Raw genomic sequence first — 15,815 nt, forward strand, 5'->3', positions numbered from 1 at the left:
AGACGCTGAATTAATACAATGTGATAAGAAGAAAACTGGCAATCTTGCCTGCATAAAGTGATATAATTTTCTTATTTTAATGAACGAAGAAAGTTTTTCCTTATATTGGTCGATTTCTTTGCGCAACGTAGTCGTAAAGTGAATGCATGCATCTACATTGATATTTATTTTAAGAAGACAAATATTGCATGTCTCCCTCTCTCAAACATCCTGATTTATTTCGTACAAAATTTTCTTTTGCGTGCCCTCAAGTCAATAATGAGTGCGCCATAAATAAAGAAGCTGCCCGCGGTGTGAAGCAATGGTTATGGCCTCTTTCTCGCAAAATTACTTTGCATGTCGTCTATATTGGAGATAGTGATCCAGCGGGCCGACTATATTATGCTATCGTTCCACTTCGCAGTGGGCAAAGAAGATGACCGTCGTGAATACTGAAAAACGTGGTACCGCGCAGAAAGCTGACACAACAATAAGTTTATTAAAAAAAATTGGAGCATTTTCTAATGTTGCTTAACAAAGGCAATCATCTCTTCTTCTTCGATGACAGCAACGTGGCACGTTCTTGAACACGTTTGGCAACTTCCTCCTGTGCAGCCTTGCGTGCCTCGGCCAAAGACATTTTCCTCTTATTGCCTTGCGTATTTATAATTTTGGCCTTGTTAGGTCCACGAGGCTTTTTCGCCACTGGCGAAGGCTTCGCTGCTGCACAAAGAAACCAAAAGCACATTCAGCAAACAATATTAGACACATAATTCTTCAGGAGGCAGAACACTCACCAGCGGCACGGCCAGCCGTCCGCAATCGTGAGTGTGATGCGTCCTCCATCTCTATATCCTCGGACCGACTTCGGGTCACGGGTCTCTTACGTCCAATTTCCTTCGTCTCAATGGGTTGCTGTTGATATCGGCTTACACTAATCGCGGCTCGAGCTGCTACTTCAGCGGCATTTGCAGCTTGTTGCGCAGCAATTTCGGCCTGTTCGCGAGACGCTTGCTCCCGTTGAATTTGCTGCAACATACTTGCCCGTTCTTGTTCCTTTTGCGCAATCATATGCTTCATCTCCTCGAGCTGTCGCTTCAGCTCGTCTGCTTCATCCTTTCCCTTCGCATCCAAACTGACTTGAAGCATTAGCTGACGTTTTTGAGCTTCGACGTCGGCAGTCACCTGCTTCATTTCTTCAAGCTCTTTCTTAAGCCGCGTAGCCTCCATTTCCTTTGCCATGGCGTCGCGACGCGACTCTTCCATTGACTTGAGCTGTTCCTCGTGCTTCAGCCTTTCCATCCGAGCTGTTTGCAATTTCATTTCTCTCACCCGCTGCTGCAGCTCTCGCGCTCGTCCTTCCTCTTCCTGCAACTTGTCACGAAGGCACTTGGATTCGTTGTTCTTTTCACCAAGCCACTTTGAGTGATCACTTTTCAAGCGATTTATTTCGGCTTCCTTCTGTTCTGCAGCTTGACGTTCCCGCTCACGTGCACGTCTCTCCTTTTCTGCCAGATCTAATGCTTCCTTTTTCTCAATTGCAAGTCTGAACATGGCACACCGCACATGAAACAAGAGTCAGCCAATGAAGAAATAGCCAATTTTCAAAGTAATGAGCAACATACTGATTAAGCATTTTTTGATTTTCCACGGCTGGTCTGCAATCGCTCGTAAGAATCTCACGCAAGCCTTTTGCAGTAAACTGTGAAGCTTCTACATCTGCCACACTTGACAAAAACTTGGCTGCATGCTCTTGCAAAGCGTGGCGAAACACGGAATCGATTTCATCATCCGTGGTTGGAAGCCCAATCTGTTTGAGCTTCTGCTCAAACGCCTGCGTAACTTCGACCCGAAGCTTTTCATAATGCTCCATTTCTTGACGCAACCCAGCATCTTTCTCTAGTTGCTGATTGCGATGCAAATATTTATCTGCGAGCTTTGGGAAGCAAAAGTGAAAATGGTAAAAACGGTAAAAATAAATTAGCAGATAAACAGACAATTGCACTCACTTCATCACCGAGTTTCTCCAGTTCTTTACTCTTCATTTCAAGGTCGCTTTTAAGGATTGTCCATCCTTGCAGCTTGTCAGACATAACTTTCATCACGTGAATAGCGGCACTATCGATCGCGACCTTTATATCCTCTTCAAGCATTGGTAGTTTCCCTTCAAGACGATAGGTCACCTGCTTACCCAAGTCTTCTCGAGCTTCATAACAGACCTCATTTAAAATCTGACGCATTTCAATCATATATCGTCGATTCATTTCATTCAGTAGCTGAGCTTTGTGATGCTCGAGATCAGCTTTGTAATCAAATACACCAAAATCGCTCACATGACCTGCTTTCTGAATCACATCGGCCATACCCATGTTGAAAATTGTCTCTATTTCAGTTTGCAGCTTCGTCACGGTCACTGGACACTTGACAGCAAATCGTTTATCAAGGTTTTCGTGCATTTCTGAGGTCATTCGAGTTTTTGCTCCACGCACTACATCGTTGAGCACAGCAGTGGATTGATGAATAGCCTTGTCGTTGGCTACCCCCAGCTTATCGAACAGAAGGCTTGCATTTTGCCGTATCCGACTGCACTCAATCTCTACCCCACGTGGTCCCTGCAAGCCCGTTGGAAGTCGTTTAATGCACTGAATTTCCCGATCCAAGAATCTGGCGCACTCCTGGCGAAGTATAGCATTTTCCATGGGAAGTTTCGTTTGTTCCATTACTTGACATTCGTTTTTTAGCGTTTGGAACGCTTGATCCACCTGTTTCGATACGTGAGCTGCAATCATGTCACTGTTTGCATGAAGCGCAATCGTTATTTCTTTCTCTGCAAACGTCCGAAGAGAGGATTGGATTTCCTTTCGTACTGCCATTGGAAAACTTGTCATCCTCTCAAATGCATCTTGAATCATCAGATTTACATCATTGTGCAGCATTGTTTCAAAAGCATCACACGACACCATCTCTTCAAGACCAGCAGCTTCGCAATACGCTGAGATTTCTTTTTCGCAGCTTTCCTTGGCTGCATGAGCTTCTGCTCGCACCATGGACGAATAAATCGACTCGGGCATAATAACCTGGTCACTGTTCAAAGTTTCGACAAGTGCTGGCATAATTTGAGAAAGATATGTGGCAGTAAGTGGACGCTGATAAAACTTCATAGGTTCTTGCAATTGCTTCGACAAACACGTCCGTAACTCCCGCAATTTATCCTGAAATGGCTTCTGAAGCTGATCAAAACGGATCTTATCTCGAAGATTTGCCGTATTCGCCACGGGTGCTGGAAAGAGCCAAATCTGAATGGACTCAAAGGCTTCAATGAGGTTCAATCGAGCTAAGTTCCGTACGTTAACTTCGTCACTTCGACCCTTTTCTTTTTCAAATAAATCTCGATATACTTCGTCGGGAGTCGAGTCAACAAAACTCCAATCCCGAAAAACTCTACAGCAATATACAGAATTTTATGAGTAAATCTTCGTCACTTTCAATTATTTCACGTACAAGTGCAAGTGTCCAAATACTTTGGTATTTGCTCCATCGGGAAGCTCAATGCCCTGTGCGGCACGCGCTAATACTGCCAACAGATTGAGCATTCTATCCGCCTGGAGACTGTCTTTCCAGTTGAATAAAACGACCTTGGATGCGAGTAGCACTGGCGACACAAGTCGCGAGTCATACGTGATATCTCGGTCTCCTTGGCCTTCGGCGTCCACAAAGCCAACGTGGATGTCCTGACTACTCTTGGAAGTGATGGTTGAACACCCGTTAAAACTGCTAAACTTTTGGAGAGGGACAAAGTGGCCGGACAAATCGACACCTTGTGTGCAGGGCTCCCGTAGATTTGAGATCTTAAATAGATCCTGTTGGTCAGCAAGGAGGTTCATAAGGAACGACTTGCCCTGTCGAGCGGCGCCAAAAATGGAGATGATGTTAATGGGCGTGTCTCCCAGGGGTTGCAGCACTTGGGTCGACGCCTCAGCACTGATAAACATTTGGTCGCTCTTGCCAGCGACGTGCGCGTCCATACCGAGCCACTTGACGGCCTGAGTACGTAAATATAATTAATGAGAATCTTGGTAGTTAGCTAGAGGATGATAGGACCTTAGGGCGGGGTGTGACGTTGCCGCTGAAGAGCATGCTCTTTAGCGAATCCATCGATTCCGCGCGAAACTCAAGTTTTGATTTATGATGCATAGTGGCTTAACTGCAACGTTCGAAAACTTGCTCTTGTAATGTCACATTTGTGTTTCATTTATAATTTTCCAAAGCGCATAAATCTGAACCAGTTAAGCGCTTATGCGGACGGATTAAGAGCAAAATTGATTTGACCCATGTTTCGTGTCAAGGATAAAAAAGGTGGCGGCCGCAAGCGGCGAGACGTTGAGGTGGAGAATGACCACGAGGCTGCTGTTGCATCCCAAAATGACAATCTCATATCAGGTTTTGATAGTGTATCGTCTAGCAGTGCTGTAGAGGTTGAGAGTGAATTGCAGGAGCTAGTAAAGCTGCGCCAGGGTCGCTTTCGCCCTGTAAAGAGCGCAATGTCTTTTAGCTCTAAAAGCACTACTGTTCGAACCAGTGGCAGCAGCAGCAGTCGCAGTACCGCAGCGGTATCTGTAGATACAAATGGGCTATTAAGTTTTGATGATGAAGAGCATCAGAACAAGCAGAAGCAGAGAAAGATGCGGCCCAATCTGGTAGTATCGAGCTCTGTAGAAGTAGAGATAGAGGAACAGGTCCCTGGAAAATACTCAGCTCAAATGCTGACATCACTACGAAGCGAGCAGCGTGTGCTGCTTTCACATAAGAAAGAAGAAGTAACGGAGGACACCGCGATGCAAATGGAACAAGGAATCGACGAAGACACGACAGATCATGTCATAGAAACAGAAGAAGAGGAATTTATCTCGCTTGAAGGCGGAAAAAAGAAGCTCAAGCTTAGCAAAGATCGCGTGACATTCGGCAAGCAGTCCGATAATGTTGAGATGTTAAAAACGACGGAAGTCGTGGAGGCTCTGTCCGAGGAAGACGAGGAAGAGAGTCAAAGATGGGAAGAAGAATTGATGAGTCGTGGTGGACATCGCGTGCCGGCTGTGTCAAAGCCAACAGACAGCTCGCAGGATGGTCAACCAATCTATCCAACGAGGAGGAAGGTGGCGACTGTGTCGCTTGGAAGTGTACTTGGGAAGCTGGAGAAGAGCCTGGAAATTACGACGCTAGAAGACGAACGCACTTTGCGTGAGCTCGCACGTCTTGAAACTGAAGTCGCTTTAATTGAGAAGACCAATATGCACCAGCAAGAGGAGCTTCTTGTTAGTAGCGAAGAGTTTGAATACTTTCAAGACATTGAAGATTTTGTGAAAGGGTTAAGCTTTTGTCTCCGAGAAAAGATTCGAGTGATTGAAGTTAAGAAAGAAGAAATTATGAATGAGCGCGAACAACAAGTTCGAAAGATACGACAAGAGGAAAAGCTCGCTATTGAAGCAGAGGTGAAGTTTTATGTTAATTCAGGAGTTCTGCAGCCGGGCGCCATTTTTGGCCAGTTTCGAGATAATTATGAAGACGCTAAAGTTGAGCCACATACAAATATCCAGCATGAAGCCTGCATACTCAAACATCAACATCATTACACTGATCCATACAAGGTAGCTTCGCAATCTGAAGACGATGACTTATTCGCTGATACGATCGATGAAATGAATTCACTTGAACATGTATATGGACGTTTTCAAGAATGGAAAGCAAAGTTTCCACAAGTGTACAAATCGACATACTGTGAATTGGCCCAAACAAAATTATTTGCTCCTTATGTTCAAGCAGAAGTGCTATACTGGGACCCGCTCACTGCGGCTGATGCAATGACAACGTTTGATGATTTTCTTTGGCATCGTATCCTTCGGCAGCATGTACGTCGAATTGGTGGTTTTGACGCCGTAGATGGTCCAATGCTCTATCAAATTCGCAATATCCTGCTTGAAAAAGTCTATGCAGCAGTATCTCGCTATTTTGATCCATTTTCGAACCTACATAGTCGCAGTTTATCCCTGATATTAGAAGAAATAACTCGACATGGCTACCTCTCATCCGTTGAAGATATGGTACAGTCTTTAGTAAATGTCGCGCTCGAAGCTTTTTCAAGCGAAGCGAGCGTCATTATCATTGTTGCCATTGACGAGAGTACAGCTGAGTCTAGTAACGATATTAACGTATTCTCCCGCTATTTGCTTAAGCGATTTAATGCGCTTTTAGACAACCTTCTAACCTTGTTTGTCGCGCTTCCAAGTGGACCAATTGCTGCGGCTGGTTTTCAGTGTTTGCTCCAAGTTCTTGACCAAGTTCTTGCGTACGCTCGATTCAGCCAGGATAGACAATCAATGAAGCAAATGAATACGGCTATGCAAGTTGTGAGGAAGCTATCTGGCTCATCGTACTTACTTCAGCTCTTAAAAGTCCCCAATCAAGAGCGTGAGCTGAAACACATGTTAACGCTGTTTGAGCCATTTATTTAAACACTCCAAAAGGAAATTCGAGAACAGTGAATGATATTAAGTGCAAGAAATACGCAAGTTGGTAGCCATCTTGTGTGGCAAACTAATGGTGTCGGCGCTCTTCGTACTCCACTTGGATTTCTTCGTTGGTTTTACCTGCGGTCTCTGGTACCAGCTTGAGAGACAGAATGAAGAAGATAGCAAGCAAGACTGTGAAAGGCATATAACTCCAGTCGTCAAATGCGTCGGCTAAGTACGGGTACCCAACACCGACGATGAGGTTGCACAGCCAGTTGACAGCAATACAAATGGAGGAGGCGCTGGCGCGCACCGAGTCAGGGAACATGTCAGCTGTCATGACCCATACGAGTGGACCGAGGGTGACGCCAAAGACGATGACGTAGAGCGCTGTAAAGACAATGGAGAGCACGGATACATCGACGAGGAAGGCAACGGTCATACCGATGGACATGAAGGCCATGCCGGCAATGCCCCAGAGGATCATGTTCCGATTGCCAAAGCGTAAGGTCAAAACTCCTGTAAAAAAAGCGGGCCAGATGTTGATAAAGTCAATGATGAGCGTTCCAACGCGCGAGTCGGAGATACCGGCGTCCGAGAAAATGTTGCTTGAATAGTAAAAGACCGCGTTGATACCCGAAAGCTGCTGTGTGCACGATAGCAAGAGCGCGCCGAGGAATTGCATGCGGTACTTGGGCGACCATATCGACTCGACTGGCTCGATAGATAGTCCTCTCTCGATCTGATTAATTTGTTTCTTCGGCTCGATCCATGCAAGAGCTGTTTGGACGTGCTCTTCCCCATACAGACGCGCGATAACCTCTCGGGCCTCCTCGCGGCGGTTTTGCATAAGCAACCACGTGGGACTTTCAACGGCTAATGACGGTGAAAGCAGCATGTAAGAGGCGGCCAGCACAATGGGAAAGCCGGCAATGTAGCGGTAGCCATTGCCACTATCAAAAAAGAAGAAGCAAATGGCTGGTACCAAAATACCGATAGTGGCAGAGATTTGAAGCCCAAGGCCAAGGTAGCTACGAAGGTGCGGTGGTGACAGCTCGTTCACGTACGCTCCGATTGTGCCAGTAGCAGCTCCAGAGGCGATCCCAGCAATAGCACGGCCGACAGCGAATGGCCAAATGTTTGACACAGCGACCTGAATAACGGCGCCACCGATCATGAAAAAGCAATTAAAGTAGAGCAGTTTCTTGCGACCTATTAGATCGCTGAAGTAGCCACACAGCAGACTGCCGATCATTGCACCGAAGATCCAGGAATTCACGGCAAAGGTCCACTCAAGCTTGGAATGACCGGGAAACAATATACACGTGCCCTCGACAACAGGACGGGCATTGCATTCTTCAGTATTGTTGTAGTCGGAGAAGTTGAGTTGCGAGGTCGACCACCCGCTTTGAAAAGGCTGCAGCAGAGCGAGGAGTACGCTCGAGTAGAGAATACGCCTGGGCTTTATATGGAGCGCAGCAGTCTTGATATCGTCATTGAAAGGGGTGTCAGGGCCAGGAGTCGCAACTTTGTTGTAATAGTCGTCAACGTGAGGTGACATGGCACTTGTGCTTGACTTGTTTGATACTCGGTGAAAAGGAAAGTGAGAAGTTTTTGAGCTCCAGAAAATGAATGATCTGCAGTGTTGGCCGACAAGTTATAACCCCGAATAGTTATGACTTTATTGATTGAATAGAAAAGGCAAGAGCATCATTTTTTGGTTTGTATTGTTGCTGCAGGCATCATTGCGCTCGTTTGCACTTTCAGAGCCAGAAGGCCATGTGCTGAAAAGGTCACAAATTTGCATTCCGATGAAACAGACGATGTTAGCATCCAGTATTTCTAGTTTTATCCTTGAAGTACGGAGCAATGCCTAAAGTTTGTCATGTTTTTAGACATATTGACAGTTGCTTTGTTTCAGAAAGAATAAGTTGTTGATACGATTTATAAAATAAAATTTGGACACATGTACTCTTTGAAATAACTTTTATGACATCGATGTATATTCGTAAGGAAAAAGGTCTCTTTGTTTGCAGGGTGCTATTAGAATTACATATTAAAATCCTGCTAAAATTTAGGATCCCTTCTGTTGTACTTCCATATGGTGGAGAGATGGTTCTGAAGCCTTTTCCAGTGGCTGAACTAACATCGCTAGTTCAAGTCCCTTTCTGTGTGCATGTGGTAATCGGCAAGCTTTATACATATAGACACATGGGCCACAGTGATAGCATGATGGGTTTTATGCTCGCAAGCAACGCTAATAGTAATAACTTGTAACAATATTGTGTGCATTATACTGTCGGTTAAAGACTGCTCTCGAATATTCACACATTTAGGCTACTGCTCATCTTTCAAAGGAATTCTTTACCCTTGATCGTGCTTGACGAGATGAGCTGCGAGGTATTAGGTCAGCGACGATACACATCATTTGATTGACTACCAGAACTCTGCCAAGGACAAGCTATCCGTTATTTACTAGAGCACTAGCATCTTCAGCTTTACATTTTGACCACCTAAATGACGCGTACCGAATTCATTGAACGTTATAGATCATTTAGACGGTTGTATCCAACTTTAATGAAGAGCTATGCACTTTAAGGCCCCCAATCGGCTGCAGATCTGATTTCGACCAAAATTATAATTAAAGAAGCATCCCGATAAAATACGACCGTTTTTATTGTGATGGTATTGAATCACGAGTCATAGCTGACATCACTCGATCTCAGACTGCAAGGATTCCACAATAATATCCATAAGGAAAGTGTGGCTCAAGCTAGTTTTTGCAGCTTGACAACAACGACAAATTAATGTTTTCTGGACTGATTTGTATGTTATAAAGAATTTTCTTGCTTCATCATTTTTTTTTTAGAGCCGTTAGATTTTCTGCGATTCAGTTAGCAGTAATATCCGTTCATTCTTCAACAAACTAGCAACAAAGCTTTACAAATTGCAATGGAGAGCATTAGCAATCGCAAAAGGCAAGCTAATTTGTTGCCGAATGATCAATTTGCACCAGCTAACTCCCAGCCAAAAATGTAAAACACAGTTTTGTAAGACAAACTTTGTCTTACATTTTTGGCCACCGTTGACAAATTCCATTTTGAATCTATGTGTATTCAACTTTACAAAACCGTAAAATTGAATACACATAGATTCAAAATAAAAAACTGTAAAACTGAATACAGATAGATTCAAAATGGAATTTGTCAACGACGGCCGCGCTGTCAATGGTTACGTCAAACGTGCGTATCCATTGCAGTCTGTGGGCTCAGTTTCTGCCGTTGAATGCAGCACGTCAACAATTCATGGAGACCTCGGCACATTTGGCCCTGGCGTGGGCCCGTGTGGCCCAGACGCGTCGCAAATTGTTGCAATAATTGTTGAGAATCATATCCTTTCTTCTGACAATCTTTTACATATTTCTATCGAGAAATTCTTCATTGGGACCTTAACCTTCAACACGCCAGACGTTTGACTCATGTTTAGTGTACTTCTATGACAAGTGGGCATCAACGATGCAGTTTTTACAACGTCATGCAAGTAACCAAGACGTCTTATCGTTTATCTTCGAGGACTAATATGGAGTTGCTTCTGGATATGTAGTATAAAATTCAAATCAGCGGACGGGGGCTAGCGACGCTCGATTGGGCAGCTGGAGCAGAGACAGAAGAACGCGTGCAATGCATCATTGTCGCCGAAAAGAATGTATTGAAAAGAACGCTCACCAGACAAGCGCGATTGTTTACGTTCCCGCATAGCTTCGACATAAAGGTTACGTATGCAGAACCACAGCGTTTGCTTGAGTCGGATCAATTGCGATACCTCGCTTCAGAAATTATCACAAGTAACGGTTTGAATTCAGGTGCGCAGCAAAACTTTGATCCCGGCTTCGTGCTTGCGTCAAATTTTTTCGACATGTGTCTGTTATGTAGCAGGGATAAGTCGGCAATCCCTCGTGCAAACTGAAACCCCGCCAAAAAAGGTTTTATATGTAAAAACATTATAATATCAAGTGCTTACCATTGCTTGCTTTGATCGTAAATAGAGAAGCTATCATGGCAAACGGAGGCTTGAACAGGTCGATGAAGTATCACCAGCTTATCGATACTCTCGCCTCTCAGAGTTAGTTGATGGGTTTGCTGATTTGTACGGTGTAGTTGTCAATATGACGCTTCCTAAAAAAACCAGTGGACGTGACTTCTGTGTACGTCTCTTGCTGTTATGCCCCTAAAGATCCATTCGAAATTTAACGTGGTCATCTGTATAGATGACTGTGAGCGTGACGGACGAGAGTCGTTCAACTCGCGCAGCAGCGATTCAGATTAATATCTTTTATCCAACAATCGCAAAGATGCCCAAGATTAAGGTATTATTAAGTACATTATATAAATTCCCTTAGCTTTATTTCTTATTTTGTAGTACGTTGGTGACATCATTCGATTTCATAAAGTAAAAATTCAGCAGTACCAAGATAAAATTCAAGGCCTCAGCTTGTACGTTGTGCGAAGCTGTGTGTCTTGCATATTATTTTAACATTGTGTCTCATGGAAAATTTGAGCGTGCAGGCACCGCGCAACACGGCATCTTATTCTTCGACAAAAGTCTAATGGTAAGCTGGAACAGCTTACAAACTCCGAGACATGGACATTTGAGCCTTCCGACGAACAACGAACTCTTGAATTAATGTAGGCTCTTCAAAAATAAAATAATGCCGTGCAAACTAAAATCAAGTGTGGTTGCTAGAAAATGGGCACGAACGAGCTTAGCGTTCGATGATACCCTTCCTCTGGGGTGTCCTCAAGCACCAAAGCTGTTATTTGATTTAAAAGCTGCCGAAGATTTTATCGATCTCGTAGTGCGAGTACTACATGTGGTTGATAGCGACGAAGCCGTCCGGTTAATTATTTGGGACGGATCAGGCAACGCAGCAGAATCCGATCACGCCCTTGTTAGTGCCTTACAGAACAAAGGCGTCGACATTCCTCCGCACGGTTTACTTAAAGAAGTTATTATGTCATCTTGCTGGTCGGTCGTGCAAGAAATGGGTTTTGTCGACGAAATGCTTGCATCCTGGTGCCGCTTTCGCAACTTAGCAGTTGGAAGAAACGAGCTTTTGCCAGATACTGCTCTTGCGTCTGGAATAAGAGAAATATTGCGATTTCGAGAAGTGACGTCGTTTGTATTAATGCCTGAATTTTCGCTTGACATACAACGACGCTGTTCTCTCAATAAATGCTCAAACCCAAACCCAACAATTAACTTCCAGAGACGACGATCGAACGAAAATGTTGCCGAACCAAACCAAGTGGTGGAAATACGTACTATCATTCCTGATCATATTTTCAAAAGTGTCCCGGTGACACCATTGCGCGAAATCCTCAACTCCTTGCAAATTCCTCGAAAATATCACTGTCGTGCTTTTTTTCGCAGTGTTTGGCCGGATATTGAAAAAATTTGCAAGCCTAAGTCCGACAAAAGCGATGAGTACATTTATTCCTTTGCTTTGTCAGTTCAAGAAGGAAATGAGTCCATGAATATCATCGTATACGGCAATGATGCGGTACGTTATGACTTACATCACCAATTAATCTACATCCTCTAATATCTGCTTTGTAAGCACAGGCTCATTTTCTTCACGGCATTCCTCCCTGTGATTTAAGCAAAAGCACAAGTTCCAAGACGTTACTACAGAAGCGCTTCGCGGCTTTGTTTCAAGCTTCCAAGGCTTCCCACTTATGCATTAAGTCATACTACGTATCATTGCCACCTGGCCATTCTAGTGGTTCTATAAATGCGGTTCGGTATCGATTATTTCATACATTGCTGCAATACGAAGAACATGAATAATACAAAATAAAACGTAAAAATTTCGATTGAAACCTTTCAAAGGGACAGTTTGCTTTATTTAAAGCATGTTGTATCTTTATTCAAGCAGAACTCAAGGGTCACGGAGAGCCCAGACTCGAGACGGATATACTGTCTTTAGAATTACCTTTCATACCCTCCACATCCAATTCATTCAGCCGGCCTTGTTGATGTAGCTAACCACGCCAATACACAACCCACATGAGTCACTACCAGCTATTTATACACATCCAGAAAGTTTGCAGTTCGTACCTTTTCGAGCCAGTAAAATTCATTATCCTGAGGCATGTAGCCACTCATACGGCCAACTCCCATTGCACTTTGAATGGCTTGCGACTGCATCAGCTGCTGCGACATCGACAGGTGACCACTATACATCATTGTGTCCCCCATTCGCATTGATTTTTCCATTTCTTCTTCTTTTAGCTTGCTTAAACGCTGCATCAAAGCCTCTCCTTCACGGGCACCGACCCACTTGGGATGATTTTGCTTGAAATTAATAAATGAATTCTCCATCTTGGCGTCATGGCCATACTCTTTAAAGTCAAATTCAGCAAAGCGACATACAGCGCCCGTACTCGGATGTACGAGCGAATGCGAACGCAAAAATAGCAAAATTTCCCGCGAAAGTCGAGGAAGCGATACACACAAAATATAAGGCGCTAGCAAGACTGATAAACACTCTTCCATGAGCAACACCGCTTTGTATGGAAAAAGTACGGTGAACGCGTCGTAAACCTCGAACGAATGGCATTGGCTTCGCCACTCCTTTGGAAAATAGTGCGTTTCCGCAGCTACTTGCCTCATTGCTTCCTCACAATCTCCATTGACCAGAAAAGGAGAGGCAGATGACGTAAAAGAACGCGAAAGGGCAAATAAACCGGTCGAGATGGTCAAGTACCAGAGCAATTCATGGCCAAAGAGCGTTGTTTGTAGCAGTACGGACTCTTCAAGAAGGCTCACAAGAACAAGCACAGCCATGACTGAACTAGCACAGAACGAAACTCCTCCAGCAACAATCGCCAACGATCCAGCCGGAAACATACCGAGGTACCGATCTGCGAGGGGATACGAGCGGGCAAGACGAGCATCAAAGACGTGGGGGAGCTCATTGTATTCTCGAAACTGCCAGATAGCATAGGCCGACCACCGCCGTGTTCCAAAATAATAAACGTGATGTAGTTGCCACTCTTGCGCCGCTAAGAAGAAAAACCGTGACACTCGATACAACAAAATAAACGGCGCGAGTACAACATTCAGCACTCCCGCGACCACAAACCGTTTCTGCAGCATCTCAACATTGTGAATGACCGAGGGCTCTAAATTAAGCTCGGAATCAAATATTTGGTCTAACAAGCAAATGTTTAAATTCGCTTCTAAATTTCGGGAACACATAATATGGGCCGTGGACAAAAATTGCAATGCCAGCGGCAATACATTCGTTCCTTGAAATAAAGCGTGGTTCATTAACGCAATCAAATAGTTCTCACGTCGCATGATTCGTCGAGCGAAATCGTGAGGTGACGATAATAAAGCTGGATCGATCTGAAGCTTATACGACGACAACTGCCGCATATTCACGGGAGCATTGGCCCCATGGATAAGATTTAGTACTCGATTCACGACTTCGTCCCATGCGATTGTTTGAACTTGTCGTGCGTCAATATGCAATCGTTCGTGGTAAAATACTTCCATTTCTCGAGTGTCACGCAACGTCTTGACCAATTGAAACGCCCGTGCGAGCCAATAGACCAGAAACATGACAAAGTAAAAAGCTCCAACCAATCCCCAACGGCCATTCGTATCTGTTCGGCATGTAATGTAGTGCTCCATCTCCTGTGCACAGTTTCGACTCCCTCGATGGCATTCGAGCAATGGACCCCACTGCACACAGCCAATTAAAAAACTTGACAGCATGACACTAAATAGACCAGTCACGAGACTCACGAGCTCCACAAAGACGATGCACCAAAAGCCCTTGTGATAGTAGTAGTTGTATAGTGTAATGAGAAACGCGTCGAGATTGGCCACGTTTCCATAACGATCGGGGACATGGCTAGTAGAGGAAGTCGCTTCTTCTCGATTCCCTCGGCTCCCAGTACCAGAAAGTGCTGCTCTAGCCGTATCAAGTACCTCGCGAATTAGCGTCGAGATGGCTGGGAGGTGTACATTAACACGCAACGAGGGGAGCGAGTGGGCTCCTGACGATAAATTACCAGTGTGATCGCCTACAGCGGAGCCTGGATGACGCGAACCACCGAAAGGGGGCGCGCGGTGGTTGTCTTTAAGCTCATTCCAAAGTAATTCATCCTCCTCTTCAGCGTGCGTGATGCGGTCTTCACTTGCATTGAGAAGCGACTCGTCCATGTAGATAATTGTTTTGCAAATGGCCTCATTGTTCTTCTTTGTTTAACATTTCTAATAACTTAAATGAATAATCAATAGAAATGTACGTCAAGCATGTACAAAATCGCCGTGCAGTCGGTTATATTAGTTTTGCCAGTACGGTAGACAGCCCGCTAAGCAGGACATCGATGTCACTATTATTCTGACGGGGTGTATCGTTACATGAAGTTAACACTTAAAGGTTGTAAATTAATATATATTCTAAAAGGTAGATAATATTTGGAGGATATTACTTTATATAGTAATGTTCAGAATTCTTATCTATAAATAGTATAGACCATTGAATCTATTTATTCCGCAGACTAATCAGCTGTAGAGATAAACAAAGAGAGATACAGATAAGATAAAGATAAGAATTCAATTACTTGTTTTGTATTAGATTATGATTAAGTTAGCATTTACAAGATAGAAAGAGAGACACCTAATTAAATTAATACAGTATTCATTTAACCCTCTTTAAGCTAGTTACCTTAAAGAAAAGTCTTCCTCTGCACGTACTAGTGTGCGAGGAATAACGTAAGGCACCACTCGCAACTGAAGCAGTGCGAAGTGGACTTGTACTGGAGCAGTACAAGTCGTAGTGCCCCGTTACACCTGGTAGCACTTTGTAGTCCCGTCCAAGGACCACATTTTCCACATATAACATGGACATGTTAGATGAATAGTGGGAATACGCATCACGTTTTCCGTGAAAGCTACTCCTTTTTAAGTGATATAGAAAGGAGTGCGGTCGAACGAATGAGTTCAACCGTAGGAAACGATGCAATCTTGGCAATGCTGTCCAATTTGGACAGAGATGCCCTCCATTCAGCCATCGCCAAGTTCATACAACATGAACTTGACGAGATGAAGGAAAAAGTAGCCTTGCTGAATCAGCAAGGCTCTCAACAGGCAGAACTGTTGAGGTTACAACAGGTACAGACCCCTGTACCTGGGATGACGCAAACGCGTCGTCCCGAAACTTTAAAGATTGACATCTCTAAGTATAGGGGAGTCGAAGAAGACTCCCTCTTGAGATGGTTTGTCGAGTTGGACGATGCCATAAGGGCACGTCACATC

General features: G+C 44.3%; 5 protein-coding genes across 5 annotated transcripts; 2 read left to right on the forward strand and 3 right to left on the reverse strand.

Moving 5' to 3' along the window:
• Positions 1-146: 146 nt before the first annotated feature.
• Positions 147-4,173, reverse strand: CCR75_000256 (uncharacterized protein; the record flags this gene model as incomplete). The annotated part of the gene is made up of 6 exons (XM_067958364.1): positions 147-702; positions 777-1,525; positions 1,605-1,915; positions 1,989-3,420; positions 3,481-4,022; positions 4,081-4,173. 6 exons carry the CDS (start codon positions 4,171-4,173, stop codon positions 524-526), a joined length of 3,306 nt encoding a protein of 1,101 aa, XP_067814556.1. The 3' UTR covers positions 147-523.
• Positions 4,174-4,310: 137 nt separating this feature from the next.
• Positions 4,311-6,488, forward strand: CCR75_000257 (uncharacterized protein; the record flags this gene model as incomplete). The annotated part of the gene is made up of 1 exon (XM_067958365.1): positions 4,311-6,488. One exon carries the CDS (start codon positions 4,311-4,313, stop codon positions 6,486-6,488), a length of 2,178 nt encoding a protein of 725 aa, XP_067814649.1.
• An 82-nt stretch (positions 6,489-6,570) lies between these two features.
• CCR75_000258 (uncharacterized protein) lies at positions 6,571-8,046 on the reverse strand (the record flags this gene model as incomplete). The annotated part of the gene is made up of 1 exon (XM_067958366.1): positions 6,571-8,046. One exon carries the CDS (start codon positions 8,044-8,046, stop codon positions 6,571-6,573), a length of 1,476 nt encoding a protein of 491 aa, XP_067814511.1.
• A 1,693-nt stretch (positions 8,047-9,739) lies between these two features.
• Positions 9,740-14,697, forward strand: CCR75_000259 (uncharacterized protein). The gene is made up of 9 exons (XM_067958367.1): positions 9,740-10,021; positions 10,089-10,347; positions 10,421-10,467; positions 10,531-10,689; positions 10,753-10,851; positions 10,905-10,978; positions 11,051-12,045; positions 12,108-12,526; positions 12,603-14,697. Exons 7-8 carry the CDS (start codon positions 11,194-11,196, stop codon positions 12,330-12,332), a joined length of 1,077 nt encoding a protein of 358 aa, XP_067814512.1. The 5' UTR covers positions 9,740-10,021; positions 10,089-10,347; positions 10,421-10,467; positions 10,531-10,689; positions 10,753-10,851; positions 10,905-10,978; positions 11,051-11,193; the 3' UTR covers positions 12,333-12,526; positions 12,603-14,697.
• Positions 12,431-14,717, reverse strand: CCR75_000260 (uncharacterized protein; the record flags this gene model as incomplete). Its single annotated transcript, XM_067958368.1, has 2 exons — positions 12,431-12,526; positions 12,603-14,717. The coding sequence occupies 2 exons, from the start codon at positions 14,715-14,717 to the stop codon at positions 12,431-12,433; spliced, it is 2,211 nt and encodes a 736-aa protein (XP_067814770.1).
• Between the last annotated feature and the right edge of the window lie 1,098 nt (positions 14,718-15,815).

The sequence above is a fragment of the Bremia lactucae genome, linkage group LG10 (genome assembly GCF_004359215.1).
Source record: "Bremia lactucae strain SF5 linkage group LG10, whole genome shotgun sequence".
Taxonomy (NCBI): domain Eukaryota; phylum Oomycota; class Peronosporomycetes; order Peronosporales; family Peronosporaceae; genus Bremia; species Bremia lactucae.